General features: G+C 43.3%; 1 protein-coding gene across 3 annotated transcripts; it reads right to left on the reverse strand.

The window, feature by feature from the left end:
* Positions 1-4,226: 4,226 nt before the first annotated feature.
* LOC139566503 (ribose-phosphate pyrophosphokinase 2-like) lies at positions 4,227-21,134 on the reverse strand. 3 transcript variants are annotated; one of them, XM_071387784.1, is made up of 7 exons: positions 20,844-21,134; positions 10,074-10,257; positions 6,616-6,714; positions 6,253-6,377; positions 5,796-5,969; positions 4,991-5,150; positions 4,227-4,729 (listed from the first exon to the last, which is right to left on the reverse strand). In XM_071387784.1, the coding sequence occupies exons 1-7, from the start codon at positions 20,963-20,965 to the stop codon at positions 4,637-4,639; spliced, it is 957 nt and encodes a 318-aa protein (XP_071243885.1). In that variant the 5' UTR covers positions 20,966-21,134; the 3' UTR covers positions 4,227-4,636. The 3 variants fall into 3 exon arrangements, with proteins under 3 accessions (XP_071243885.1, XP_071243886.1, XP_071243887.1); XM_071387785.1 differs by lacking the exons at positions 10,074-10,257; positions 20,844-21,134 and adding an exon at positions 7,868-8,107; XM_071387786.1 differs by lacking the exons at positions 10,074-10,257; positions 20,844-21,134 and adding an exon at positions 6,806-7,000.
* Between the last annotated feature and the right edge of the window lie 607 nt (positions 21,135-21,741).

The following is a 21,741-nucleotide window of genomic DNA, read 5'->3' on the forward strand; positions in this document are numbered from 1 at the left end:
CACACCCCACACCTTTGGGCCCGTCCACCGTACCGCCCCTGGTTGGTTGGTAGTACTTCCTCACTCCTGGCCTGGCGAGGGCCTGCTCCTCTATTGGTGGAGGTGGTAGGAGGGGCGGGGTCAGCGCCTGGACATGGATGGTCATCCATCGCAGTGCAGCTTTGTGTTGTTGGTGTGGTTTTTCTTGACAAGTTATACGGCTAAAAAGAAGTGAGTGAAAAGAAGGCAATGCAGGAGGAGGGGGTGTACAGTGCATGACGGAGGGATGGTCTTCACGATGACGCCTGCTTCTCCTGTTCAATGGCTGGGGACAGAGAGAGAGACAGAGAGAAAGAGAGACAAAAGAACAGTGATGAGAATCTCAACACCATTGAGGCATAAATGGTCTTTCACTTAGCCTAGGACTATCATGTCTACTGTAGCATAGTCTAGACCCAAAATGTTAACGTTGAAAAGGTAGGATTATATTCTATAGGAGTACCAGTAGGCCTACAGTACAGTAGCCTTCTTATGATGCATCCCACTGGGCACTGATGTCAATTCAACTTCTATTCCACATTGGTTCAAGGAATTTCATTGAAATGACGTGGAATCAACGTTGATTCAACCAGTGTGCGCCCAGTGGGTTAAGTCTATTCAAAAATATATATATAATTAAAAATATATAGTATTCATGTGTCATATAATGTCACACTATTGCATAAATGTCTGTATCCTTACTTTCTTTAGTCGGCAGCGGATTCTTCTCCTGCGTCTCGGTCTTTTTCAGCTTGGTCTTGTCGAAACTGGCGACCTCCTCGAGATTTGGCTTGTCAGACATGATTGCGAAGTGTCTGTCAAAACGAGAAGCATTATTTTAATTAAACAAATGCGCAGACAGCACTGCAGCCACAATAGCTTTTCCTCAAGTGCGCAACTAGCGACGTGACCAAAACGTGTAAGTGGTGCGCCTGCATTCTTTTGTTCGCCTCAAGCAGAGCCTGGTGCAATTTGCCTCACATCCCGTTACCCAATTCAGGGACCATGTCACACACAGGGGCACAAAACCGCACCCCACAATGAATGGCGCCTAATATTCCCCAAAATGCACATTTACATAACAATACGCGTTCCCATGCTGAGAACGTCGAAAAGAGGAAAAAGCGGTTGGCCAAACATAACCAACCATGCGTTCACATCAACGGCTAAAGTATAAAGTTACAGTATATTAAATGTATTTAAAAAATATTTGTCTTCAATGCTGATCAGACTTTAATTCCACGTGTATGGTCTAAGACTCGCCTCTCCCTTGGGCAGCGCAATCTGGAGAACCACCGCCCAGATCCGCTTTATCTTCGAAGATAAACTCCCAAATTGTACACCAATTCCCTCAAACAGGCCCATTCATGACTATACGTGTCACAACGTTCTATCTAAAGGCACATTTCAAATGTTATTACGCATGATTTAGTCAATTGACCGTAGCCCATCACCACCACAAATAATCTGAACAAAGGATATGGATTGATATGGCTAGTGTTACACAGCGAAACTGAAATAGAAGACATATCCATTCGTTTCTATTTACTAGTTAGATGTTTCTTTAAAAAATAAATAATAAAGAGTTTGTATCCATCCAAACATCTTTATAGCCACATCTTTTGTCCTTGGCACAGTACAGGTTAGAATGTTCTCGCAAGGGTAAATTCAGGTTAGCTACACTATTCTGGCAGCATTTCAGCAGATATCAGGTATCCTTACTTTTATATGACCAATACCATAAAGTTAATATGAATATCAGTGCTTACCAAAGTTGGACTGATTGACTAGTGGTACTTCTCCAGGCTTTGCGTTGCAGCAATGTGTCGCGCCTTTGCGCAAGCATAGGAGATATACTGAGCATTATGCAAATGAGAGTCTGACGTCACGATACAGCTCCCATCCAAGAGCGATTTGGAAATGAAATACACGGTATATTAATAAGATTACATTTGAACCTCATTTTTCAACGGCGGGAATTTGAACAAATTATGGAGACGTGATACATGTGTCCAAAATTTCACATGTGTTTTTAAATCACTTTATTCACCGAGTTTCAGGCACCACTGAGATAAGTACGCACAAGACGCCACCTGTCGGAAAACGGAGGTATGCACCACATATTGTATTTAACACCATTATCATGTTACTTTTTCTTGCACTCTTTCATTTCTAAAAGAGCAATGAACATGTCCCTTCTATTAAGTCGGTGTGGGCAAGTAGTCATATGGTCTCCATAAACAGACGCATATGATTATTACCACTGGCAAAGATAATCTATAGTTACAACTCAAATGTCTTAATAATAAATATCTTATAGCACTTGTCTTATTTTCTCGATGATCCTCTTTGTGAAGTATGTTATGGTTACGTGACAGTTTGGCCTGGTTCAGATGAAATACCTAGTAAGCACGTGGATGCCAGCTATGGATCTTTTCATCAGCCACTATCCATCACCAAGAAATCAAAAATGACATCAGTCCTCATGTCTACTGAGCTACTGTTGCCATCTCCCCATACAGAACGTGACAAGGCAGTAACAAGGCACCCCCCCCCCCCCCCCCGCCAGGGTAGAAGGCCTATATATATATATACATACATTTATGAAATACTATATGCGGCTGTAGCCATCAGCCACACCATCCAGCATCCCCCTTGTTGGCAGGTGTCTCGGCCTGAGCCGAAACAAGGATAAGCGTCTCAGACTAGGAGCGCTGATCTAGGACCAGTTTTGCCTTTTAACACACAATTAATAAGATTACATAGTCAAGGAGGACCTGATCCTAGATGGTGGTTGGGCGGTGGTCTTGCATGGCTAGTTTGGTGAACGCACCCTTTTAAGACGTGTGACTGACAAACGTTCAACCAAGGTCCTTTATTTTCCCATGGCACTGCCACAAGATTCTGGTGCTGAAAGTAGCAACACATGTTCCTCATATGGACACCTAATTACTTCCATCTTCCAATGGGATCACACAACTCCTGCCCATAGGGAAAATAACAGTGTACGGTCTATAACAATTCATCTGAGGATCCTCAAAGAAAGGAAGACAGTCAGCAGTATGTAGATGTCACTGTCAAAGTTCGTCAATGAAAACCCTGGTGGTGTAAAAAATAAAAAGTGTGGCTGCCTGTCCGCCAGCAGTTTTCAACCAATCCGCGAAATCATTCTGAACACAGCCTTTGGAGCACACAGCATACAACAGGGGAAAATGAACACTGAGGAGTTACCCTCCTACATTATAACTTTCTCTACAAGTAATTGGGAGAAAAAAAATAAAACTTAAGACATGAGGAAAGCAGAACTTTGAAATTCGTGACCTTTTGAGTGAGGGTTGTTCGACCAATCACCCTTTGAAAAGATGGTTAAACCTGATAGAAACTGGGGACATTTCCTCTCCAAGTTATCGGATCAAATTAAATGTATATAAATAGAGCGATTGTATCATTGACTTGAATGTGGATACCCCTTTATTAATTTAATCCTATCCGATTGCTGAAATCTGATCAAATATATCTTGCTTCCCAGTTTTTCAAAAGTTTAGAAGTGGTGTTGGAGTTTTAGTAAATCAGCAATTTCAAGATTGTAATGGAGCAAATGTGATCAGAAATACGAAGGTGAGCATGAGGCCCTGCAATGACACCAGTCCGTCACTAGAGTGCACCACCAGGTGCATACCAAATGAAGGAAACAAATGGCAAATCAGACTTGGCCTTGTTACGTGGCACTAAAGAAAGTAGAGTGCTTTAACTAGAATGTCAGACAATGTGGAAATGCTTACGACAATTCTCTCTCATATCGCAAGTTGAATTCCATGATATAATTTTGGGACTTTAAGGAGACAATTCTAGATGCTTATAGACATTACGTAGGTATCTGCTGGTTGAACAAATACAGCCTCTACTCTGGATCTTTCTGAGAAAAAAAACTGAACTCCAACACTAAACAAATGTTGCTGGTTAAAGGAATTAAAAATCAGCTGTTGATGACTAAACAACCCTGGGTGGCATTGATTACCACACACTAGAGCAAAACATAGTATAGATAGTTCCTCCCAGTTTGCTACCGTTTTGAGTCTAGTGAATAGGACCCTGGTATTTCGTAATCGGCGTGTATTGAGGAAACAAATGTGCCTCTAAAACCAGCAGCGTTGCAGATTCCCCACGGAGCTGGTTAGAACAGTCAGAACTCAAGAAGTGACATCACACAAAGGAATGATTTCATTTATAGTGAAACAGACAGAAAATGAGGTACAACAAACAGGAACATTGTTAGGCAATGGACCTTTGGTTAAAATGACAGCCAGATCCCTTGACTGGCAAGGCTGGCAAAGCATGATATTGAAAACAAACACAATAAGGAAATCTTAACATGGCAATATGCATAAATAGAAACTTGCTGGTCTCAAAGAGGTGATTCTCTTTCTTGGGTCTCCATACGGAACGGAGCTGGGAAAGTGGGCGTGGCCTTTAGGAATCAGTCACGTGTAATTGGCCCAAACCGTCAGGGTTTAAGGACTTCCGGGAGGGCGTGGCCACTGAAGGTGCGAGCTGATTGGACCATGAGGAGAGAAACGGCCTAAATTGGCCATTGTGACCTCTTCCTTGTGACCATCCTTTATAAGGGCACGTGGCTGAAGAGGTAGGACACCGACTCGCCATTGTGGGTTCTCCTGATCGCCTCAGCCAGGATCATGGCAATATCTATGATCTGGTGGAGACCACAGAAATACAACATCATATACATCTCTATGGCAGACCGCCATCAAACAGTGCCTCAGGTCAGGTAACCTATAGGGCAGCCAATCAATCCTGGTTGGAATGGTTAGCTTTAACAACAGCAGCAAGCTACAGATGCTTCAAGACATGGGAGAGGCAAAATGCTGCATGTATCAACAAATGGATTCCTCATTGGCTAAAAGGTAGAAGGACATGTGAGAAAACAGGAAGTGCCTTTCTGGACTGGGGGTACCTGTATCTTTGGGCAAGACTTCATCTTCTCCTCCTGAGGGATGGTGTTGGTGACCACCACGGCCTCGAAGGGAGCTTCGTTGATGCGCGCGATGGCCGGACCGGAAAATATGCCGTGCGTGAGGATAGCGTAGACCTTGATCGCACCGGCATCAATCAATCTAGAAAGAGAGATATGAGTTGTGTAATAAAATAAAAAAAGTGACAGTAATATGTAAACTGTTTGAAATAATGCATAGGAGCACAGTAGAAAAATTAAATATGCACAAGTATCAAATAGAAGAGTGAAAGGTTGAGGATTTTCAGAGACCGTGAAACGGGAGCTATGGTTGAGACTGGAACAAACGACAATGACTTCCAGGCTTTTTAATTTTATTCCCCCCTTGGGCTACCCATGTCCAAACAGTAAAATAAAAATAGCAGAAAACTTGCTTTAAAACAGCTACATTTTGTCACTGCAGCAAACAGGAGGGCCCTACATGTTTAGGTCAGCAACTGTACCATTGGCCATGGCCAAGCCCCCATTTGATGCAGAAAAAAAACCCAGAGTTGTTTTTGAATCCCCACATCACTTCTCTCTACACAATCTCTCTCATTAGGTTTGATACAATGGTTCAGGTCAATTAACCATACTGTGATTTGAGATCAACAGATGCTCAACAGATGAGCCTACTAAGCAACCATCTATAAATACTGACTTTTATTGACACCACAAGCAAACACAAATAACCTAGAGCAATGGCCATGGTAGAATAACTTTGGGGGTATTAGCAGCTGTGTGAGTGTGTGTGGTTGCTGTGACTCACTTCTCAGCAGCTTTGCAGATGGTACCGCAGGTGTCGGCCATGTCGTCGACCAGGATGGCCACGCGGTCCTTCACGTCTCCGACCAGGACCATGCGGTCCACCTCGTTGGCCTTCTTCCTCTCTTTGTGGATGAGGGCAAACTCCACATTCAGGCGGTCAGCGATGGAGGTCACTCTGGATACAGGAAATTAAAACAAAGAGATAAGAAATATGAGATATGCATGTCAGCGCTCAGCTGAAATAGCACCGCATTCGCATGACCTCCAGAAGTCGAGCATAAGTCATCTCGAAGACGGAGAAGTACAAAGAAACACCCAATGAAAAGGGTTCAACGCAAGGGAGAGATGAACGGGTCCAAACATTTCTGACTTTCCCCATAGCTTTTCCACATTGTTGAAGACCTCAGGACCAGCCGTATCTGGTTCATGTGACCCTGCCACATGGAATTGGTTATTACCGTTTGGCTCCTCCAGCGTCAGGGGACACAATGCAGCTGTTCTTCCACTCTGGAATGTTCTCCCGGATCCACTGGAGGACCGCGGGCTCTGCATACAGGTTGTCCACGGCGATGTCGAAGAATCCCTAAGGAGAGATCAGAAAAAGTTTAACATTTTCCATGATTAAATACTGCCTCTTCGATTAGCCTAATATTGAGCAAAAACATAGCGACAACTTAAGACTTCACTGCATTAACTTGGATTGAAACAAATTTAGGCACTACTACTAGTCGTTTCAATTCAATTTAACTTCATTTATCGGCAGGGGAAACTGCACCCTGCAATTGCATTGCTGTGACGGTGATGTGTTGGACGCTGCCTACCTGGATCTGCGAGGCGTGGAGGTCCATAGTGATGATGTGGTCGGCGCCGGCTACAGACAGCATGTTGGCCACCAGCTTGGCTGAGATCGGAGCACGACTCTGGGACACAGAGGGAGTTACAGGCTCATTCAAATGAAGCACACAATTTCATTATTCAGTGTGACAAATTGTTGGCATTTTACTGTATTACATGGATTTAAATAACTAGTGAAGTCTAAATCGTCTGCTCCTCCACAAGGAACACAATTCAGGTTAGGCGACGGACAACAGACGGTGATTGGCTACAGGTTGTCGCGTGTTCCAACACAGACATCTCGGTCTTCTGTGGTTAATGCACACAGCCCTCTGTAGCAAAATAGCAGCACAAGGTGACCGTAGAGATTCTGGTTTCAGGGGACAAATCACAACTCACTTCAACCCACAGGTTACTTTATTTACACACACAACAAGTTCAACTCTGGCAGGACGCTTGTTTCAACATCTATTTTGTACTAGGTCACATTCCACAGTGCCATGTGTTGATTTAACATGCCTCGGGGAAAAGACAACAGTGATAGGCCAACATGTGGAATTAAACAGCCACCATTTGGTATAAGCAAACATACCGTCTAAATCCTTCTTGTATTAAACTTTGATTTAGAAACATAAGTAGACTGTTGGAAATCTGTAATGTCCTGTTCTAGAACCTGTAGTTCCGAGTGTTTGTATAGGCTACAGATGGATTTCCCAACTCCAGACCTCCAGTAACCCCCACAGCACACATTTTTGTTGTAGGCTCAGACAAGTACACCTGATGCAACTTGTCGACTAATTATCAAGCCCGAATGAGTTGAATCTGGGTTGACTAGACTTCTAATATCAGAAGTGACCTTTTCAAAGCAGGTCAGGAACATTAAATGAAGGTTAGGCAAAGGGTTAGGGTTAGCCAAATTGCAAAGATTCTCCAACATGACCTCGAATATGCAAGTTATGACGTCAATATGACATAGCAAGATCACTGCTAGACATGACCTTAAATCAGGTAAGTCAGCCCGGTGCTACAACAAAATGGTGCTGTTGGGGGTACACTGGAGGACTGGAGCAGGGAGACACTGGGCTACAGTATGCCACTACGTTAGAGGGGCCTTTGAGGTCTGGCATGTTACAAAACATAATAGGGCTCCCGAGTAACGCAGGGGTCTACGGCACTGCATCGCAGTGTAATAGGCGCCGTCTGCTAAATGACTTAAATGTAAATGTAAAATTATAGTACCTGGTTCAAATCCAGGGTGTATCATATCCGGCCATGATTGGGAGTCCCATAGGGCGGCGCACAATTGGCCCGGCGTCGTCCGGAGTAGGCAGTCATTGTAAATAAGAATTTGTTCTCAACGGACTTGCCTAGTTAAATAAAGGTTAAATATGCTCCAAAACAGAGATCTCGTGCTTAGGGTCTCATGATAGTGTATCAAGCACCAGTTACTGTCTTTGGGTAGATAAAGAGGGAGAAAAGGTGGAATATAGGTTAGGCCTCAGAACACCTGCGGGTTGCTACACGAGGAAACTTGTTTGTTACTTTAACTGGAACAGTATGTGAATCATTTACCAGATAAGCGGTGGTCTGAACCTTTTCTCCCCTCTTGGAAAGCCTGACGTCACCTTTCAGTTAAGTAACATTTACATAACTGAACGAGAATTTGGCCTAATTGTGATGGTGATGAACCATGCTCTAATTCAAACCTATAGCTATATTTGGTTGAGGCTGTATTTTTCGTATGTTTGTGTAATAACACAGAAGTTATTGGATGACATGTCAATCAACTCTGTCTGGGGAAAACATTCAATAGGAGGAGATGTGTGTGTGTTTATATACACATAGCCAGTCTAAAGTTTGGACACAACTACTCATGCAAGGGTTTCTTTATTTTTATTTTTTTTACCATTTTCTACATTTTAGAATAATAGTGAAGACATCAAAACTATGAAATAACACATTGAATCATATAGTAATCAATAAAGTGTAAAACAAATTCAGAGATACTTCAAAGTAACCACTCTTGCCTTGACAGCTTTGCACACTGAACATTCTATCAACACGCTTCACCTGGAATGCTTTTCCAACAGTCTTGAAGGAGTTCCCACATATGCTGAGCACCTGTTGGCTGCTTTTCCTTCACTCTGCGGTCCAACTCATCCTAAACCATCTCAATTGGGTTGAGGTCGGGTGATTGTGGAGGTCAGCTCATCTGATGTAGCGCTCCTGTACTCTCCTTCTTGATCAAATAGCCCTTACACAGCCTGGAGGTGTGTTGGGTCATTGTCCTGTTGAAAAACAAACGATAGCCCCACTAAGCGCAAACCAGATGGGATGGCGTATCACTGCCGAATGCTGTGATAGCCAGTCTGGTTAAGTGTGCCTTGAATTCTAAATAAATCAAGTGTCACCAGCAAAGCCTCCACACACCATCACACCTCCTCCATGCTTCACGGTGGGAACACATGCAGAGATCTGTTCACCTACTCTGCGTCTCACAAAGACAGTGGCAGGAACCAAAAATCTAAAATTTGGACTCATCAGACCAAAGGATAGATTTCCACCGGTCTAATGTCCATTGCTTGTGTTTCTTGGCCCAAGCAAGTCTCTTCTTATTGATGTCCTTTAGTAGTGGTTTCTTTACAGCAATTTGACCATGAAGGCCTGATTCACACAGTCTCCTCTGAACAGTTGATGTTGAGATCTGTGTTACTTGAACTCTGAAGCTTTTATTTGGGCTGCAATTTCTAAGGCTGGTAACTCAAATGAACTTATCCTCTGCAGCAGAGATAACTTCAGGTCTTCCTTTCCTGTGGTGGTCCTCATGAAAGCCAGTTTCATTATAGCGCTTGATGGTTTTTGCGACTGCACTTGAAGAAACTTTCAAGGTTCTTGACATTTTCCAGATTAAGACATGAAGGTCAGTCAAAGTAATGATGGACTGTCGTTTCTCTCTGTGTATTTGAGATGTTATTGCCATAATATGGACTCGGTCTTTTACCAAATAGGGCTATCGCCTGTATACCACCCCTACCGTGTCACAACAACGCATGAAGAAGAAATTCCACCAATTAACTTTTAACAAGGCACACCTGTTAATTGAAATGCATTCCAGGTGACCACATAAAGCAGGTTGAGAGAATGCCAAGAGCGTGCAAACCTGTCATCAAAGCAAAGGGTGGCTACTTTGAAGAACCTCAAACACTTTCTTGGTTACTACATGATTCCATATGTGTTATTTCATAGTTTTGATGTCTTCACTATTATTCTACAATGTAGAAAATAGTATAACATGTAGAAAAACCCTTGCATGAGTAGGTGTGTCCAAACTTTTGACTGGTACTGTATATATGCTACGTTTTGCACTACATACTTGACACCACACATGGGGAATCATTGTAGTAGACTTCTTTGGGCCTGCGAGCAGCCCGGCAGGCAGGCTTACCTTGTCTTTTTTGTCCTGCCGGGCGTAGGGGAAGCAGGGGATGACGGCGGTGACGCGGGACGACGAGGCGATCTTACACGCGTTGATCATGATCAGCAGCTCCATCAGGTTGTCGTTGATCTCGCCGCAGCCGCTCTGCACAATGTAGACGTCCTCGCCGCGCACGCTCTCCCCGATCTCCACGCTGACAAAGAGAAGAAGCAGCATCATTTAGTGTCATCTTAAGGAAAAGGATAACTCTTACCACCACGGAACCTCTCATCTCCACACGGAGGTAGAGAAGATCATCCTCATCCTGCTCTTATCACTCCACGCTAGGCCTATAGCTCGTATACCATGACGGAGAAGGCTGATCAGAATCTTCTCGCCATGGACATTTATTAACCTCTCTTGGGTAGAGGGCAGTATTTTCACATCCGGATGAAAAGCATGCCCAGAGTAAACTGCCTGCTACTCAGGCCCAGATCCTAGGATATGCATATAATTAGTAGATTTGGATAGAAAACACTGAAGTTTCTAAAACGGTTTGAATGATGTCTGAGTATAACAGAACTCATATGGCAGGCAAAAACCCGAGAGAAAAAATCCAACCAGGAAGTGGGAAATCTGAGGTTTGCAGGTTTACAACTCTTGCTTATCCAAGATAGTGGAAATGGGGTCATGTTGCACTTCCTAAGGCTTCCACTAGATGTGCTTCAACTGTGAAATGGGGGCGAATGAGAGGGGATTGAGTAAGGTCTCTCCCAGAGTGCCACGAGCTGACCATGCGCGTTCATGTGAGAGTTAGCTTGAGTTCCACTGCATTTCTGAAGACAAAGGAATTCTCCGGTTGGAACATTATTGAAGATTTATGTTAAAAACATCCTAAAGAGTGATTCTATACTTCGTTTGACATGTTTCTACGGACTGTATTTTAACTTTTTGGACTTTGTCCGTACTTTCCGCTGGACTTGCACGCGCATCGTGAGTTTAGATTGTGTACTGAACGCGCGAACAACAAGGAGGAATTTGGACATAAATGGACATTATCGAACAAAACAAACATTTATTGTGGAACTGGGATTCCTGGGAGTGCATCCTGATGAATATCAAAGGTAAGTGAATATTTAATGCTATTTCTGACTTCTGTTGACTCCATCATGGCGGATATGTCTTTGGGTTGATTTGTCGTCTGAGCGCCGTACTCAGATTATTGCATGGTTTTCTTTTTGAAATCTGACACAGCGGTTGCATTAAGGACAAGTGGATCTAAAATTCCATGTATAACACTTGTATTTTCATCAACATTTATGATGACTAATTGATGTGGCTCACTGCAAAATCACCGGATGTTTTGGAACTACTGAACGCGCCAATGTAAACTCAGATTTTTGGATATAAATATGAACTTTACCGAACAAAACATACATGTATTGTGTAACATGAAGTCCTATGACTTATTAGTCCTATTCGTATTTGTTGACTCCAACATGGCGGAGAAATGTTGTTTCTATCCGAGCGCCGTCTCAGATTATTGCATGGTTTGCTTTTTCCGTTAAGTTTTTGAAATCTGACAGCGGTTGCATTAAGAACAAGTGTATCTTTAATTCTATGTAAAACATTTATCTTTCAAAGTTTATGATGAGTATTTTTGTTATTTGATGTGGCTCTCTTCAATTTCTCCGGATATTTTGGAGGCATTTCTAAACATGGCGCCAATGTAAACTGAGATTTTTGGATATAAATATGCATATTGAACAAAACATACATGTATTGTGTAACATGATGTCCTATGAGTGTCATCTGATGAAGATCAAAGATTAGTGATTCATTTTCTCTCTATTTCTGCTTTTTGTGACTCCTATCTTTGGCTGGGAAAATGGCTGTGTTTTTTGGACTTGGCGGTGATCTAACATAATCATATGTTGTGTTTTCGCTGTAAAGGATTTTTTATTTTAAAATCGGACACGATGGGTAGATTAACAAGATGTTTATCTTTCATTTGCTGTATTGGACGTGTTAGTGTGTGAAAGTTACATATTTTTAAAAAATCTTTGAATTTCCCGCGCTGCCTTTTCAGCGGAATGTTGTCGAGGGGTTCCGCTAGCGGAACGTGTGTCCTAGAAAGGTTAACTGACTTGCCTAGTTAAATAAAACCGCTGTTTGCAGACTTAACATCCCACTTTCTTTTTTGGCATCAATCCCTTACTACAACTAAATGCTGCCATACTGCAAACTTTAAAAAAAATGTTGTCTTAAGTTGGCCTAAGAAAAGTATCAAGTATTAACTGTGTGGTCCGGTAGATAAGTCTTAAGCTACAATTATGCTCCTTTGCTTGTGCAGTCTGAATGTGCCATCCCCGTGGCCTAGTTGCATGCTAGGACAATATGCTAAAGTTAGCGAGCTAGCAAAACATTTTGCTATAGGCTGGCACTGGCAGTATGGGATTTTGGAGAGTGCATTCAATTGTTTCTTCGTCATCTTGCTACGTAGTTATCTTTCTGTGGGACACTGTACTAACTCGGCAGCTAACAAGCAGCTGTTCCATGGAAACTAGCTAATCTATTGTCTATAATGTTATTAGCTACAGTGGTTAGCTAGCTTAGAGAAGTATTTACTGTTGAGCGCATTCTGTCTGTGCACTTAGCAAGCTACCATCCCATAGCCTACAGTGCATATGAAGTGTGTGCACTTAGCAAGCTACCATCCCATAGCCTACATTGCATATGAAGTGTGTGCACTTAGCAAGCTACCATCCCATAGCCTACATTGCATATGAAGTGTGTGCACTTAGCAAGCTACCATCCCATAGCCTACATTGCATATGAAGTGTGACTGCCTCATCCACGGATGTACATGAGAAAATGCCCCCATTTTTTCTTTTTTGTTAGCTCCCCCACACTGGGGTTTGTGCTCTCTGATTGGCTCAAAGTCAAATTGAGGGCCACTGACGAGCATTGCGATTCTACAAGTAGAATCAGTAGGTTCGTCAGAGGTTCCGCTTTTGTTCTTGCAAGAGAAGGAACGGCCTCCAACGGTGATAAGTATCTATCAGCAGTGAGACTCTAGGTGTGTTTCATACTTTTTATTTAACTAGGCAAGTCAGTTAACGATTGCGTCCCACTTGGCCAAAAGCCAGGGGAAATGCAGAGCGCCAAATTCAAATAAAATGATATAAAAATCAGACTTTCATTAAATCACACATGTAAGATACCAAATTAAAGCTACACTCGTTGTGAATCCAGTTAACATGTTAGATTTCAAAAAGGCTTTTCGGCGAAAGCATAAGATTCTATTATCTGATGATAGCACAACAGTAAACAAAGAGAGTGTAGCATATTTCAACCCTGCAGGCGCAAAATGCAGAAATATAATATAAAATCATGCCTGACCTTTGACGAGCTTCTTTTGTTGGCACTCCAATATGTCCCATAAACATCACAAATGGTCCTTTTGTTCAATTAATTCCGTCCATATATATCCAAAATGTCCATTTATTTGGCGCGCTTGATCCAGAAAAACTGCTTCCAATTTGCGCAACGTCACCACAAAATATCTCAAAAGTTACGTGTAAACTTTGACAAAACATTTCAAACTACTTTTGTAATACAACTTTAGTTATTTTTAAACGTTAATAATCGATCAAATTGAAGACGGGTCTATCTGTTTTCAATACAGGAGGACAAACTAACGCTACTTTTCTAGTCTTGCGCAACTCTCAAACAGTACACATAACATTACACTGATTCAAGATGGCCGTACTCCTTCATTGGACAAAGGAATAACCTCAACCAATTTCCAAAGACATCCAGTGGAAGTGGTAGGAACTGCAAACAAGTCCCTTAGAAATCGAGTATCCCAATGAAAAGTCATTGGACAGTGACCCCCCCCAAAAAGATCTGAATGGTTAGTCCTCGGGGTTTTGCCTGCTACATAAGTTCTGTTATACTCACAGACATGATTCAAACAGTTTTAGAACCTTCAGAGTGTTTTCTATCCAAATCTACTAATAATATGCATATCTTATATTCTGGGGATGAGTAGGAGGAAGTTGAAATTGGGCACGCTATTTATCCAAAAGTGAAAATGCTTCCCCCTATCCTAGAGAAGTTAAGAACAAATTCTTATTTACAATGACAGCCTCCTGCGGGGACAGGGGCTGGGATTAAAATAGGACAACACACACATCACGACAAGAGAAACACCACACCTCTACATAAAGAGACCTAAGACAACATAGCATGGCAGCAACACGACAACACAGCATGGTTGCAACACAAAACATAGTACAGACATTGGGCACAGACAACTGCACAGACGGCAAGAAGGTAGAGACAACAATACATCATGCAAAGCAGCCACAACTGTCAGTAAGAGTGTCCATGATTGAGTCTTTGAATGAAGAGATTGAGATAACTGTCCAGTTTGAGTGTTTTTTGCAGCTCGTTCCAGTAGCTAGCTGCAGCAGACTGAAAAGATGAGCGACCCAGGGATGTGTGCGCTTTGGGGACCTTTAACAGAATGTGACTGGCAGAACGGGTGTTGTATGTGGACGATGAGGGCTGCAGTAGATATCTCAGATAGGGGGGAGTGAGGCCTAAGAGGGTGTTCTATATAAGCATCAACCCGTGGGTCATGCGACAAGTATACAGAGATGACCAGTTTACAGAAGAGTATAGAGTGCAGTGATGTGTCCGATAAGGAGAATTGGTGGCAAATCTGATGGCCGTATGGTAAAGAGCATCTAGCCGCTTGAGAGAACCCTTAACTGTCGATCTATAAATCTGAATCTGAATCAGGGTTAGTTTGGCAACTGGGGGAAAGAGGAGCGATTACGATAAAGGAAACCATGTCTAGATTTAACCTTAGCATGCAGCTTTGATGCAGGGAAACTTAAATCAGTTGTACCAAATTTCTATCAGCATGTTAAATGTGCAACCAGCGGGAAAAGAACTCTGGACCACCTATACTACACACACAGATGCATACAAAGCTCTGCCTCACCCTCCATTTGGCAAATCTGACCATAATTCCATCCTCCTGATTCCTGTTTACAAGCAAAAATTAAAGCAAGAAGCACCAGTGACTAGATCAATAAAAAAAAAAGTTGTCAGATGAAACCGATATTTAGGTACAGCACTGTTTTGCTAGCACAGACTGGAACATGTTCCGGGATTCCTCCAATGGCATTGAGGAGTACACCACATCTGTCATTGGCTTCATCAATAAGTGCTTCGATGACGTCGTCCCCACAGTGACCGTACGTACATACCCCAACCAGAAGCCATGGATTACAGGCAGCATCCGCACAGAGCTAATGGCTAGAGCTGCCGCTTTCAAGGAGCAGAACTCTAACCTGGAAGCTTATAAGAAATCCCACTATGCCCTCCAACGAACCAAACAGGCAAAGCATCAATACAAGATATAGATCGACCATTACAGACTACAAAGGGAAGCACAGGCAAGAGCTGCCCAGTGACACGAGCCTACCGGACAAGCTAAACTACTTCTATGCTCGCTTCAAATAACACTGAAACATGCATGAGAGCACCAGCTGTTCCCGGAAGACTGCCCACACTCTCCACAGCCGATGTGAGTAAGACCTTTAAACAGGTCAACATTCACAAGGCCGCAGGGCCAGACGGATTACCAGGACTTGTACCGCGAGCATGCGCTGACCAACTAGCAAGTGTCTTCACTGACATTTTCAACCTCTCCCTGTCCAAGTCTGTAATACCAACATGTTTTAAGCAGAACACCATAGTGCCTGTGCCCAAGAACACTAAGGTAAGCTGCCTAAATGACTACAGACCCGTAGCACTCTCGTCTGTAGCCATGAAGTGCTTTGAAAGGCTGGTCATGGCTCACATCAACACCATTATCCCAGAAACCCTAGACCCACTCCAGTTTGCATACCGCTCCAACAGATCCACAGATAATGCAGTGTCCATTGCACTCCACACTGCCCTTTCCCACCTGGACAAAAAGGAACACCTACGTGAGAATGCTATTCATTGACTACAGCTCAGCATTCAACACCATAGTTCCCTCACAGCCCATCAATAAGCTAAGGACACTGGGACTAAACACCTCCCTCTGCAAATTGATCCTGAACTTCCTGACGGGCCGCCCCCAGGTGGTATGGGTAGGTAACACATTCGCCACGCTGATCCTCAACACAAGGGCCCCTCAGGGGTGCATGCTCAGCCCCCTCCTGTACTCCCTGTTCACTCATGACTGCACAGCCAGGCACGACTACAACACCTTCATTAAAATTTGTTGATGACACAACAGTGGTAGGCCTGATCAGTGACAACAACGAGAGCCTATAGGAAGAGATCAGAGACCTGGCCTTATGGTGCCAGGAAAACAACCTCTCCCTCAACGTGATCAAAACAAAGGAGATGATTGTAGACTACAGGAATAAGAGGACTGAGCACGCCCCCATTCTCATCGACAGGGCTGCAGTGGAGCAGGTTGAGAGCTTCAAGTTCCTTGGTGTCCACATCACCAACAAACTAACATGGTCCAAGCACACCTTGACAGTCATGAAGCGGGCACGATAAAACCTATCCCCCCTCAGGAGACTGAAAAGATTTGGCATGAGGTGACTACCTCAAACTCTAAACCCTCAAAGGTAGTAATAACACCTGTGGGAAGAGGGGCATTCTCCGTGCCAAACCACATGACCTTTGTTTTGGAGGTGTTCAGAACAAGGTTAAGGGTAGAGAAAGCTTGTTGAACACTAAGAAAGCGTTGTTGAACATTTAACACTTAACACATTTAACACAACAACACAACACGGATTTAACATCCGGGGAGGGGCCAGCTGAGTAGAATTGGATGAGAGAGCTTCCAACTGCCTGAGCTATGTTGTTGCTGTAAATGGATGACAGCGTGGGGCCTAGAATTGAGTCTTTGGGTACTCCCTTGGTGACAGGCAGTGGCTGAAACAGCAGACTTTCGGACATTATACATGGCACTCAGAGGGGTAGTTAGTAAACCAGGCCAAAGACCCCTCAGAGACACCAATACTGCTTAGCCGGCCCATGAGAATGGAATGGTCTACCGTATCAAAAGCTTTGAACAAATCAATAAAAATAGCAGCACAATATTGCTTAGAATCAAGGGCAATGGTGACATCATTGAGGACCTTTAAGGTTGCAGTGACATCCATAACCTGAGTGGAAACCAGATTGCATACTCGAAAGAAAACTATAGACATCAATAAAGTCAGTTGATTATTGACAAGTTTTTCCAGCACTTTTGAAAAACAGGGCAAAACAGAAATAGGCCTATAACAGTTAGGATCAGCTTGATCTCTTTATGCTGCAGTAGTTTTTGTGTCAGGGGGCTAGTGTCAGTCTTATATCTGGAGTACTTCTCCTGTCATATCCGGTGTCTTGTGTGAATTTAAGTATGCTCTCTAATTCTCTATTTCTTTCTCTCTCGGAGGACCTGAGCCCTAGGACCATGCCTCAGGACTACCTGGCATGATGACTCCTTGCTGTACCCAGTCCACGTGGCCGTGCGGCTGCTCCAGTTTCAACTGTTCTGTCTGCGGCTATGGAACCCTGACCTGTTCACCGGACGTGCTACCTGTCCCAGACCTGCTGTTTTCAACTCCAGAGACAGCAGGAGCAGTAGAGATACTCTTAATGATCGGCTATGAAAAGCCAACTGACATTTACTCCTGAGGTGCTGACTTGTTGCACCCTCAACAACTACTGTGATTATTACTATTTGACCATGCTGGTCATTTATGAACATCTTGGCCATGTTCTGTTATAATCTCCACCCGGCACAGCCAGAAGAGGACTGGCCACCCCTCATAGCCCGGTTCCTCTAGGTTTCGGCCTTTCTAGGGAGTTTTTCCTAGCCACCGTGCTTCTACACCTGCATTGCTTGCTGTTTGGGGTTTTAGGCTCGGTTTCTGTACAGCACTGTGACATCAGCTGATGTAAGAAGGGCTATATAAATACATTTGATCTCCCCCTTTAAATAAAGGACGAACTGTGGCTGCCTTCCAAGCAATGGGAACCTCCCCAGAAAGGAGAGACAGGTTAAAAAGGTTGGAGATAGGCTTGGCGATGATAGGGGCAGCAACCTTAAAGAAGAAAGGGTCTAAACCATCTGACCCAGATACTTTTTTGGGGTCAAGTTTAACCACGTCTCAGTAATGACCAACACATCTGGATTGGATCTGTGAACCCACACTTTCAAATGATCCATTTTAGGTAATGAGCTTCTTGTGTTAACATGCAGAAAACCCAGGCTTTTACGAGAGCAGAAACCAGTGAAGCAAATATCAGAGCACAAGTCAAAACTGGGGCTAGCAACATTAGATGGGCCAGGGTGTACACGCACGTTTCCAGATATCATCAACAGTAATACAATCAAGGCACGGCAGCGGACAGGGAGAGCTCTGCAGTGCTGATTTATGACATCTGAATGTGCATCAGATGGCAACAAGATCATATTGTACAGCAATTCTATCAGGTAACATGAATACAAAGCAGGCGAGAGGTGGTTAGAATAGGATGGGAGGCCAAAAGTCAGTGGAACCAATAGAGGCAGAGTCCCAAGCGCGGGAACAAACAGTCTGTCCCACGGTTGGGTAAAGAAAGTTTGTAGTCAACAAAGTACGCATGAGTCATGAGGCAAATAGCAAAATGCACAAGAATTTATAAAAAATATAACGAGGGGGTAGCCAGTTCAGAGTCACTCGCCCAAACAGTGTGTGTGTGCTGGAGGCGTGCGAAAGCTCGGGAGAAAGGGGTGAGTGTGGTGGAGGTACCTGTACCAGACAGGGGGAGACAGACCAGAGCAGACGGTGAGCAGATCACCAGGTGGAATCCAAGCAGCAGGCAATGGGAGTAGGTGTCATACCCACTTGGAAGAAGCTTTTCTTTCTGGAGGCAGATTTCTTGTAGAGAATGCCAGTGAATGGTCTGAACAGCAGGAGGGTGCTTCAGAGGACGCTTCAAAGACTCCCGACATTTATTGGGCCAAAAGCCCTTTCACGTCACACCTTAGAGCTAATTGAATTTGTATCTGGTCTGTCCTTTCACACCTGGGAGCGCAGTTCCAGGTTGGATGGTGTCCTCAGGTCTCTGTTCTTTATTTGCTAGAGCACCCTCCATATAACTTGGAAATAGAAAACATTGGAAGCAGTAATCTATCCGGTTATTTTTGGTCAAAATTAGGTTGTAGGTTAGGAGTTTTGATTTGGAGCAAAGGCCATGCTGTGGAGAGTAGCATCCTGGATATGTACCTGCCGAAAAATCCAACTCCAAATCTATCCTTTTGTAAATAAATAAAAAAACATGTTGAAAGATGTGAGGGCTCACATTAAGCTGTGTCTCTCTGAGGGGGGCATGTCTCATGACCTTTGTTTTGGAGGTGTTCAGAACAAGGTTAAGGGCAGAGAAAGCTTTGTTGAGCATTTAACACAAAATCCAGGGAGGGGCCAGCTGAGTATAAGACTATATCATCTGCAGTGATCATCTAGTTAATACTATCTCCTTGCTCCCACTTTTTATCCTTGCAAGGAGGACATCCCACAATAATATCTTATTTATCTGTGTCCTTGTACTCACTATCAGACCGAACTTCATCCAAAAGCATCCACAAATTCTAAAGTAGATAATTGTATTAATATAGCTGACAAAGACCCACGATTCCACATAGGGGAACAGTAATGAAGCTCGGCTAAAAATCAATAGGAGACCGTAGCTCACCTTGGTTCATGGGGCAGTGCAGTGAACTCACTCACACCCATTGCGAGTATTGTAAAGTCTACATGCACCAGTGCAGGTTGATTTTGTAGTTACCATCTCTACTGAACAACTAGGTCAGCTTGTTTACTTGCTGTAAATGAACCTAGATTACGTGCATGACATCATTTAGGCTAAAATGGAACCAGGAGTGGCAGCATGGCAAAAGAAATATAGGAACAATTCAGATCAGGAAATGATGCATGTATATATATTTGACATTCGAGTCATTTTAGCAGAGGCTCTGTATAAGAGCGAATTACAGGTGCAATTAGGTTTAAGTGCATGACATTATTTAGGCAGAGATGGAACCTGGGGTGGCAGCAGGGCAAATAATTATCGGAACAATTTGGATAAAAAACATGTATAAATGAAAAAATGTAAAATAAAAATATATGTTATCAGTTCGACTTACTGGTACAATTAGGGAACATCGACCGATTTTTCACCTAGTCGGTGCAGGGGGTTCAAACCGGCGGGTTTTTGGTTACTGGCCCAACCCTCTTACCCACTAGGCTACCTGCAGTTATAACTCTTCATTCTCTTTTCGTTCTTTTCATTACACTTTATCTGCAACGTTTCAAGACGTTTGCCCACTGAACGTGGCCTCGTTCTCTGTTGCTACAGTAGTTGGTTCTTTTTACCCGAACTATGTTGGCTATTATTAAGTCACGTGAGTCTTTCCGCAAACTAGCTAGCATGGTGTATCTTGCAAAGTAACGACTCAACAATGAACACCAGCACGCGTGACCATGGGATTACATAACTAGCCAATTTAGGTGTTGATGTAATAACGGCAGCAAGCTAACGTTATTCAGTCCCGTTACTATAGCTGGCAAACTTAACGTACTAAGTTACTCCTGCGCACATGTGCATGCATGACCCAGGGTGCAGTAAGTTAACGTCCAGCACCAGATAGCTTGCTAGAATAGCTCAGCTAACGCAGCTGATAAGTTAGCTAATCATGCACTTATCTAAAGGCAGACGATAAATGCGTTAAAAAAATTAACCTACCATGTTTCTTGGTTGGAGAATTTCTTCGTTATCACTTTCCCCAATTCCAGTCCGAGGCGATCAGCCACTTTTTGTGACAGGTCTTGGTGGGAGCTCCCGCTGAAAAGCACGATGTTCGGCATGTCCTAAATATTTCTGTGCAATTTGGTTATGCGAGTAGGAGATTTTGGATGCAAGTTAGCTAACAAGTTAACTTATTTTCGCTGAAGCCCACGCATAGCAGATCAGCACGACAGGAGACTTAAAACTGAAAAGGAAGTGAGAACAGTGTTTGCATGGAAGAGCGGAAGTGCCACTTCATAATTCTTCTTCTTCTTTGGGATTGTTTTGGCGGATCGCATCCGATTTCAGGTGCATGCACTGCCACCTACTGTATTGGAGTGTGAGGCTATTCACAGCCTTCCAACATTAAGTTATTTGTGATACAGTATTATACAATTGGGGGAAAGGAAAAATGATCCCGCCAACTATTAGCCCTCATTTTTTTTAAATAAAAAACACCACCGTATTCCATTATTTACCCTATCTAATCCTACTATGGTCTGGGGGGACAGAGCACTACCAACCAACACCCCCTGCAAATGTTCTGCAGTAAAACCTTGCAAACCCAGGTATTTTTCTGTGGCTGCCATCCTCTTCCCCAATGGACAAAATCGATGTCTTTCTTCTTAGGTGGGTTTTTCCCGAGGTTGGCATCCAACGTTATGGTCCATGTTATTTGGAAGGCCAAAACTCCATCCCACCAAAACAGGCTGACATTTCAGTCAGTGTTTTCAAACAGCTTTTACACTAATAGGGCATTATCATAATTTCTAAAAATGCACAGTATTATTCCAACCTCATACTGTGGAAATATATATAAAACCGGAAAATCAAAATTTTGACTGCACTGGGCCTT

This window comes from Salvelinus alpinus, chromosome 38 (genome assembly GCF_045679555.1).
Source record: "Salvelinus alpinus chromosome 38, SLU_Salpinus.1, whole genome shotgun sequence".
NCBI lineage: Eukaryota > Metazoa > Chordata > Actinopteri > Salmoniformes > Salmonidae > Salvelinus > Salvelinus alpinus.

Excerpts from the sequence above, each read along its gene's own strand:
- LOC139566503 (XM_071387784.1), bottom strand. The coding sequence starts at position 20,965 with ATGCCGAACATCGTGCTTTTCAGCGGGAGCTCCCACCAAGACCTGTCA. Across the intron at positions 6,715-10,073 it reads GGCAGGACAAAAAAGACAAG|AGTCGTGCTCCGATCTCAGC; the intron begins GTAAGCCTGCCT and ends TCTGTGTCCCAG. Across the intron at positions 4,730-4,990 it reads AGTCTTGCCCAAAGATACAG|ATCATAGATATTGCCATGAT; the intron begins GTACCCCCAGTC and ends GGTCTCCACCAG.